General features: G+C 35.9%; 1 protein-coding gene across 1 annotated transcript; it reads right to left on the bottom strand.

Annotated features, from left to right (window-relative positions):
• Positions 1–2,399: 2,399 nt before the first annotated feature.
• On the bottom strand, positions 2,400–8,501 carry PUB49 (plant U-box 49). Its single transcript, XM_087316869.1, has 11 exons — positions 8,342–8,501; positions 7,961–8,023; positions 7,225–7,328; positions 6,391–6,482; positions 6,131–6,220; positions 5,929–6,004; positions 5,314–5,678; positions 4,810–5,066; positions 3,816–4,104; positions 3,409–3,510; positions 2,400–3,110 (listed from the first exon to the last, which is right to left on the bottom strand). Exons 1-11 carry the CDS (start codon positions 8,467–8,469, stop codon positions 2,904–2,906), a joined length of 1,773 nt encoding a protein of 590 aa, XP_087172995.1. The 5' UTR covers positions 8,470–8,501; the 3' UTR covers positions 2,400–2,903.
• Between the last annotated feature and the right edge of the window lie 1,811 nt (positions 8,502–10,312).

Raw genomic sequence — 10,312 nt, forward strand, 5'->3', positions numbered from 1 at the left:
TAAATGAACTTGCATGTACCCGTCATCATATCTCATTGTGCTTCAATGGAAAACAATGTTTTGTTGTAGTATTTTCGTTTGGAAAGAGTTTGAAAATCTCTAAAAACTCTATGTATATCAACGAACATTATACATGCTCCTACTTCTTGAGACCATATCACTTTTCACTATCCCACTCATATCATGGTAGTGCAAAGGATTATTGAGCAGATGCTTAAGGCTCAAAAACAATCCTCACTCTATCATCTTGGGATCACACTACGGAGAAAATAAAAGAGATTCAACGAACACATTAAAACAAAATTTTGGGCTCTAGAGGAATGCAAGGTATGAAAAAATGGTTTGCAAAGTGGGATACGTCACATTTGTTTCATGATCATGAATAGATGCATTCCTTTGTGAACAAGGCCTTTTTGCAACACCAATGTATCATAGCTTGGGAAAGATATGGAGACTTCCACTTCATACATTATATAACATATGCTACAATGAGCTATAAAACCATCTTCTTTTCATGGAAAAACCAAACTCATTGTTACATGTTACAATTCACCCAGTTGTCCATCAATTGCTCAATTGATCCCATATAACTTAGCTCACATTCTCTTAGGTGTGAGATAGAGGCCGTTGTGGCATAGGTGAGGAAACTCGTCGCCTATGCATATTTTTTGCCTAAACAAGTTCAAGAATCAAACACATATAATCAATCTGATCCACTCCCTACACACATTCCTCTCACAATCACAACATGGACTCTCTATTGCAAAGTTTATTTAGTAATGCTTGAGAATCAAGAGTCACTAAATTCCACTCATAAAGTGGAAAAGGTTTTACTTGGTCCTATATGTCATATTGACCTTTGAGGACAATAATAAAATCCATCAATATGTTTGTCTTTCTACATGACACCACCCTCCACAATGCATTCATCATCACAATTTTGTTGTTATCATGTGATCCCACTATCACTTTTGTGATTCTAGGTGTTTACTTCATTGCAACACTCCCATTCTCATCTCATGCTTGTGCCAACATTCTTGGTTCAGGTCATGTCTCACATTAGTGGTCACTTCTTGTTGTCATCCCTAACTCTATGAGGGAGTTTGAAAGACTCCTCCAACTATGGTGGAATCAACCATATAAAGATTCAACACGGAATTGATCTCATTAAAATTGAAATACATCCTAGATTTCACGATTTATTGATAGAAGAATGTAATATAAAGATTGATAAGTTGAAACATGATGTAGTACTATGCTAGGTATTTGTATTCACAAACCCGTCTCTAGTTCCTTGTTGTGTGGAAAAAAAAACATCTCTAGTGCCTATCATTCCTACTTCTATAGCTATCGGGTTACCCTTGTACCCAATTTGGGAAGCAACTTTTGTTGATGAATGACTATACAACAATGGTCCCTACAAACTCATTGTGTTCTATTTCTAGGAAAATTTGTGGCCCTCATAGTCTTCCTACCATGTAGCCTAGACATAGCCACAACCTTATTGACCATCCTTCTTTCATATCTTGAACATATCATTCAACATCCCTTGGCATAAGTACCCTATTGACCATTACCATTTGGTAAAATGAGTTGACTTGGCATGATCCTAATGAAGGTACTATTTGTTTGTTTCTCTAGAAATGCTATCATTTGTATACACTACATGACACATTACATATTGTCATTGTCCTTGCACAAGTCTCTCATGAGACGTTAGATATTGTCATTGTCCTTGCACGAGTCTCTCATGAGACATTAGATATTGTCATTGTCCTTGCACAAGTCTCTCATGAGACATTAGATATTGTCATTGTCATTAAACAAGTCTCTCATGAGACATTAGATATTGTCATTGTCATTAAACAAGTCTCTCATGAGACATTAGATACTGTTATTGTCCTTACACAAGTCTCTCATGACACATTAGATATTGTCATTGTCATTGAGGTAAATCTCTCTCTAGATGGAAGGCTTATAATTAGTAAATGTGTATGGATGAGAAAATTGTCCTCTAAACCCTAAGATGTTTTAAGAAGAGTTCTTAACCCCAAAATTTACCATACATATGTATATGGCATGGGACTTGTATATACCATGGCTAACCAATTGTTGAATTGTTTCACCTTACGATATCACAAAGTTGTTCCAAAGCTAGAATGCCTTGATGACTACTAGAAGCTACATTGGTGTAACCCGTAATCTGTCCCAACAATCTGTTGGGATGTCTGCAATGCATATCAAGATTACAAGCAATGCTTGCCTTTGCATGTAACATCCCTCAATCTCGCTAAAATACTGTCAAATCTATACAGAATATACTGTCACAAAGAAGATGAATGTAAACTATAAAAAGTTATTAGAAGGTTGTAATTATAATGTTTACAAGACTTCAAGCATCTGCAGAAATTATTGCATTAGATGATCAACAAACAGACCTCCAGAGCTTTACCTCACACGAGCCTCACAAAAGATGCCAAATACAGAAAAGATGAAAGGGTCATTATCATTCCTCACGTCCACACAAGGTTGATAGCATTCCTCATGTCGATACAATGTATGTAAATCTTTAAATTTACAAAAAATTTAGGGATACATCCATGAGTACACTGCTACTAAACCACAGTCAAATGTGCATGCTACAAGGAATTTTTCTGGGAAAGAGTGGAGAACTTTTGCAAACCCTTCTGGATGGAATTGTAAACAATCCCATGTGTATGTCGCATACATAATTTTTTGACTCAAAATGCTTCCATTTTCTGACTTACGCTGGCACAAAATAGGGAAAGTTCTTCACACTTCTTCTTGAGCCACTGCAACTATTTTCTTCTCTCAGCTTTGGTCCGAAACAGGCAACACTCCAAGGTATGCAATTAAAAAAGGATTGATAAACTCACATCATTTCACCACCCAGAGAAATCCTTGAAATGGACACCTGATGATCCCGATGATGTCTTTGGTTTCTTTTTAACCACCCTCTCTTCTTCTTGTGAGTCTTTGATGCCCGACTCCAATACTTTTGATGCTCGAAGATACTTTCCCACTCCATCACCGCTTGCAACCAAGCCAGAATCCAACACAGGATTACTATACCAAGTACCCACCTTCTCCTAAAGTATATAGTAATAAGCAAGATGCATCAACTTAATTGATTATAAATACAAGCTCAAAATAACATCATAGGTAATTAATAATAAAACAATCCTAAATCATCACCATTTATATACCATGTGCCTATCCAGCATCATAATAACTAAGTACATAAAATTATTAATAAACTAGCATATAGCACCACATACAATTATACCTAATAGAACATTCCCAAATATAAAGAGCAATATTTATAAATAAATATATATAACATTCTGAATTGAGAATTCTCCATAAATTTTTAATCAAGCTACTTACACTATCTTCATCTGGCGGCAGATCCACTGTTTTCTCTTCTTCTTCATCTGGCTCCGTATAAGGATTTACGAAGATCGATACTCGAAGAATTTTTATTTCTTGCTACAACAGAACAAACTATTTGTTTTAGTAGCTATGTGTGTGTGTGTGCACATGAATACATAAAGTGTGAATCAAGCAATTTTCATTGAAAAACAAATACTAGTAGAAGTGAAAGTACATGGAATCTCATCGACAAGAGCTGCAATTTCAAGAAAAAGTTTATAGAAAAACATTAGGAAGTGAAATGTTCACAGGGAACAAATGACACATCACGCATGCCAAAAAGAAATGCAATTTGATCATCACACAAACAATTACTAAATAAGAAGTGCAACATCATATAAGAAGATAATTTATTGTCTTACCAATGGACGGTCATCGTCATCAACAGGAACTTTGTCCATAACTGAGAGGACATCAATCCCCCCTACAACTCGGCCAAACACAGTGTGCTTGTAGTTCAAATGAGGAGCTGACTTGTAGAGGATGAAGAATTGGGAGCCATTGGAGTGTGGTCCACTATTTGCCATGCTAACTACACCCCTTCCTGTATGCAAAAGCTTGGAATTGAACTCATCTTTGAAGGGCTTCCCCCATATCGATTCTCCCCCTTTCCCTGTCCCTGTGGGATCACCACCTTGAATCATGAAGTTCCTGTGAAGCCAAGAAGATAAAAACAAGATTATATGTCATTTCGAGTAAAAGATCATACATATCCTTTGATGTTTTCTAAGAAATATCATATTTTATTCAAGTAAGATCATAATATTTGTTTTGAGTAATATTCTACATTGTCGTCAGAGTGGGAAAGATGCTATTGATTAAATACCCTATATCATTGATTATGTAGCATCTTGAGTATGCTTACCCATATCAACTTATGTATAACTATGTGTCATCTCAAGCTAAATCATGAAGGCCATATCATTTTCTGTAACACCAGATATCATTTTGAATTAGATAACATCTTCACTTTAAATTTATATCTTGATACACATGTTTAAAAATTTCCCTTTCCCAATGATGTTTTTTGTATATGTGCGCATATAATGACATATATAAATAATTGGGGGTTCAGGGCCTAGTTTGAATTCCTCCGTTTTGAAAATTTCCCTCATGAATTGAAGCTGCCTTCTTCTATTTTCTAGTATGTAGGAAAGCCTTTTTGGCGTCCTTTGCTATGTAGAAAATGTATTAAAAGAAAATAAAAAATAGCGCGTATTGAACTTAAAGAGTGACATTTTATAGCATAAATGCTAGTTCCAGTGGTTTCTAAATATCAAGGAGGACCAAATCATGTGTAGTAAAATAGAATGTTATCTTCATGTCTTCTAGTTAAAGACAAGTTTTGGCCAATACCTTATATTTCTATGGAAAATGATACCATCATAGTAGCCCCGTTCGCAAAGGGTTAAGAAATTTTCACACGTTCGTGGCGTGATGTCACAATGAAGCTCCAGATTCAGGTCTCCATGGGTGGTGTGAAACCGGACATAACCCTTCTTTTTTGGATTCTTCTCCACTTGTACATACTCGCACTCATTCGTGGTGACTGGAGTAAAGGTTGTTGAAGTAAATGATCTTGAAGCTTTCCCCGATGTATACTGACTTTTAACCTACAAGAAAGAAAAGGTAACATGATGACAAAGATAACCAAGGCTATATCCAAAAAACATGTATATATGCATCTACACCCAAAAACATATGTTTACATCCACCCACCCACACACACTATGTATGTGTGTGTGTGTGTGTGTGTGTGTGTGTGTGTGTGCAAATATATACTCCAATCCAGAAAACACACACATACACACACACACACACATGCACGTACATTATGCCCCAAACTCATTTATGACAAACCATTTTTGCATTGACGGGCTTCAATTCTCCAGCATAATGGGCAGCTACACGAGCTGCAGTTTTCTCCTGGGGAGCTGCTTTGGCAGAGGCAGCACTTCTTCCATATACAGATGCTGAAGCTGCATCAACTATGCTAAGTGCTAAAGACTCGGTATTATCTTTACCCTTTGATTGTTCAGCTAATCTTTCTCTTGCTTTATCTAGAACCATTAAAGCTGCTCCCCTCTCACGTTGTGCTTTTCCACCACCACCTCCAAGCTTGGAAATTTCTTTTGCTTTCTCAGTACCAAGATCTCTCAGCATGGCTTTGGTATCTCCAGAGAGGTTGATGTTGTAAGCAGGATCTTCCTTTAGCCTCTTCAATTCTGCATTAAAACATGCTGTGACATGAGCACTCTAACCTTCTCTTAAGCATATGATTTCATTTAATTATATGATTTGAAGATCTTTTTCCTTTTTCTTGTCTAAACTGAATTGCAATAAGGTCAGACCCTTTTTACTGTACTGAGAATTGCAATATGGTCCAATTTTAATCATGATTCCAAATACTCTTGGGTATTGTATCATTTTTTTCATATCTTTGTAAACTGAGTTAAATGAAATATATGATCAAACCTTCATCATCAACTTTCAAATCTTGCTTCACGTGATCAAACTCTGTTAATGCTTTTGCACTCGCAGCATTGGGATCCTAAAATGAATTAGCTCAAATGATTAAGGTTCAGTAGATAGGAATCATGAATCAAACCAAAGAAGACCCAATTCACCTCATTTGACATATGACAGTGAGTTATTACTGATCCTCCAAAAACCAAACCTGAATAGTTATGATATCATTTTTGGTAAATGGCTCATCAGTCAACAAATCCTTCCAATTCTTAGGCTTCAAATTCAGCTCTTTGATTGCCTGCAAGAAATGAAAGATATGAAATGATCTTTCAACAAATTGGTTTAAAAAAAAATGAAGGGATTCCAACGAACATTCTGTTATCAAATGTTATTCACTCTATTTATGAAACTGGTTCTTATGAGATGTATTGTCCTTAGGAAAAAGCCATTTTTTGCATTTTCACATACCTCATAACAGAAGACATTTCCTGTTGTCTTTACAGCCACTATATGAGTATATTCTGTGAAAACTTTATGCAAAACTGGGCATTGAAACTCACCTGTAATGTTTGAAGTAAATTGTAAGACCAAACTATGGACAGGCAAATGAAATAATCAAAATTAAAAGTTCTTAGAAATAAAAAGCAAAATACTTTTTTGTTACAAATATTCAACATGTGGAAATCTAGACTAGATACAAATCCCTTCTTAATGAACCCAGACAAGAGGCTAAAACTTATCTCTTAAGTACGACTTTAAAACTAATAAAACATTAACATGATTGCTCTTAATTTTAGGATACTCAGTAATTTCTCAGCACTTTGCAATACAGGTACTATAAAGGGAGCCAATTACAGTTAAAGTTTTCATATTCAGTAGCCATTTAAAATTTTAGGTTCTCCCTCAACAACAAAGATGTATGAAAAAACAAAATGTGAAGTAACTGAGGAGAGTAAAGATTTGACGAGGACAGATAAGTCTTATGGCATTAACCATAATAGTGTGGGCACAACGCCAGCATATCATACCAGTTCAAAAGAATCTTCAAATGCAGAAAATCATCATCATTACAAAATAAAACAAACATCTCATCTAGAATCCATCTGCAAAGGAGAACATTGGCAAATATCCAAAATCAAATCAAACTAAACATGGACAAGGACATGAATGAATTTGACTGGACAAAATCAAGAGATTATTTTGGATATAAAAAAAATATTAGTTTATCAACGGTGCTGAAGGATTATCCAAATAGTCATCTCTAAGGTGGTGAAAACAGTTACAGCTAGAAAAAGAAAATACCTTCTGAATTTTTATAAAACTGTAGCTTGATCAAGTCCTTTACAGAAAGAGGTGCTCCAGATACGGGATTCTTTCCAAATTTTCGAATGTACGGTACAATATTCCTGAAGGAAAAACAAAAACCTCTTAAACTGAAATTTCATTTACAAAGGCTCAAATATAAAAAGAAGTAGCAGAGGTTAGTAGGATGGATTTCTAATATTCTATAGCTCAGGTAGTGATAGTTCATTAAATAAGTATAAAATACAGTAAATTAAGAAATTGTTCTTCTCATGCATGCTAATATAATAACAAGCTACGCCACATATGTTTTGCAGTAATTTTAACAACTTCTATTCAGCAATGCCGACAACTAACTCTGGGGAAATTAAACAAGGTAACTATTTTCACAATGATTGCTCTACCAAAAGGATAACTATGTTTCCTTGGTAACTGTCAAAACTAATGGAAATCCACCATTCACCATCACTATGTACAGAAAAACATTAAACTATTTGAAAACTGCTATTACAAAAATAGTGGCTGGATATTAGGTGTGTGTTTGTTGATGTTTTTTTCAGTGTTTCTTTTCTTCCTTTATTTCCCAGCTGCTCTTAAGTTTTCATTATTTCACCATATTGGCCTTGGTCAACCGCTCTGAAGCAATTATATGTGCTCTTTGAACAGTGATAAAATACTGTCTTCTTCAAACAAGAAGAAAGCAATAATATTCCCTTCAGAAAGAAAGTGAACTTACAAGATATCAAATACATGGCCTTCAGCTGTACATACAGGATCTTCGAACGGCGTGAAGGTAACCCTGCACAGGCAAGGCAGAGAAAGAGAGAGAGAGAGAGAAAAACAAGAAACAGAAGAGTTTCAGCTATGTAACAAATCTGCATCATTCAACTGCACAAAACCTTCAATCTGTTTGCTCGAAACAACACAAACTGGTATGTATCAAAACCAATTTGACGAACACTGAAAGCAACCAAAACGTTTACAGAATCTAGGCAATCAAACGCAACACAGCTGCAAAGAAACCATGCCACTTGAAGACGGTCACCAAGATGCGTGTGTGCAGTGAGTGCGCGCGTGTGTGTGTGATAGAGAGAGAGAGAGAGAGGATAGGACTTACGCGCAGCAGTAGAAAGGAAGGCGTTTGAAAGGGGTTCGGAGGTCTCTGTTCTTGGCACCGCCCCACTCCACGGCCCACTCAGTGCTGGTGATGAACATCCGATCCTTGCTGTGCTGCTTCTTCCCCATGGCGCTCTGTATTCACTGCCTCTGCTCTCTTCCTCTCTGCCTTTCTTCCTCTCTGCTCTCTGCTCTCTGCTCACTCTGTTTTTGTTCTTTCTCTTCTTCTCTGTTTTGATGGCTTGTTTTTTCTCTCTTCTTCTCTCACTTTCTATGTTATTCTGGTTTCTTCTCTTCTTCTCAGTTTCTATGTTAATCTGGTATTTTCTCCTCTTCTCACTTTCTATGTTTTCTATATGCCGTGAATGAAGTGAACAATTGTCAGCGAGAATGCCGGTGGTTGTTGCAGTGAATCAATTCAGGGCGAGCGATTATGCCAGTGAATGATTGTCAGCGAGAATGCTAGTGGTTGAAGTGAATCAAATCAGGGTGAGTGATTATGCCAGTGAATGAAGTGAATAATTGTCAACGAGAATGCCGATGACTGAAGTGAATAAATTCAATGTGAGTGATTATGCCGATGACTGAAGTGAATAAATTCAATGTGAGTGATTATGCCAATGAATGAATTCACTGTGAAAATGGTGGTTAGTATGATCATTGTAGCGCAATCATTACAGTAGTTGGGCACCTGCTTATTAATGAGTCAGGCTCCTACCTGGCATATGAGTCGGGTTCCTAAACCCTTCTTGATGTTGGCCATTCCCATTCTAGTAATAAGATTTAATATTACAAAATAAACGGTATACCAAATCAACCATAACCAAAACAAAACACAAAGGTTGGGTTTATTGGCTGCAATATACATGATCTCAAAGTTCCAATGTACCAAAAAAGATTTACAATCTTGTTACAAAAAAGGTTCATTGGTTCCACAGGATCATACCAACAAGATTTTCAATTTTGTTTCACCAAAGATACTTTAACAAGATACAAGTGGGAATACCATCTTTAGTCAGTAATACACAGGACGTATAGATTTAATATTACAAAATCTACCATTTACAAATATGAAGGATCATACCAACAAGATTTATAGCCTTGTTACAAAAAAGATACTTTAACAAGATACAAGTGGGAATACCATGTGTAGTCGGTAATACACAGGACGTATAGATGTAATATTATAAAATCAACCATTTACAAATATGAAGGATCATACCAACAAGATTCAACCATTTACAACAGGCCACGATCATTCAAGTTGCCTTGGTTGCAATATACAAAAAAGGTTGGCAGCCTTAGTTCAAATGTACCAAAAAGATTTACAACCTTGTTACAAAAAACTGATACAAAAAAAGCTTGGTAATACACCGATATCATATATTTGATGTTACAAAGTACAACATTGGATGGTTAATATATGGGAAAGCCCAAAATCCGGCATGTGCCCATTTGGCCAAATTTTTCCGAAGGAGCTCTACGTCTTCAAATCCGAACCATTGCTCCTTACCCTACACCAAGGTACACATTCACTAACGCCCTTACAAAAACAAATGCTAATATTCAATACTTGGGCCCTACTTACAAAATCCACCAATTTGTATCCTTGAATGAACTCCTCAACCATCATCCGAATAGTAAGCATCACGTAAAACCCACAATCTGTCCCATTGGGTTGGGTCTGTCACGACACAGTGACATCAAATACATAGTTGGTGAGGATTGAACCTACAACCTCACATCAACAAGATGTCATGCTCAACTATATTGATATGAGCATATATTTGTATATAACTGTTTAGTATTATATAGTCTAGCAAACAATACATTTAAGAATCAAAATATTCTAGTTGTTAGTATATTCTAGAAATATTGTACGGTATATTCTAAATAGTTATATATTCTAGAGATATTTCTCGACTATATTCTAGAGATATTCAATTTCGGAACTTGTATAAATACTTGTGAC

This window comes from Azolla caroliniana, unplaced genomic scaffold (genome assembly GCF_043228905.1).
Source record: "Azolla caroliniana isolate FFs.n. ecotype wild unplaced genomic scaffold, voAzoCaro1.0.p SCAF_3, whole genome shotgun sequence".
NCBI lineage: Eukaryota > Viridiplantae > Streptophyta > Polypodiopsida > Salviniales > Salviniaceae > Azolla > Azolla caroliniana.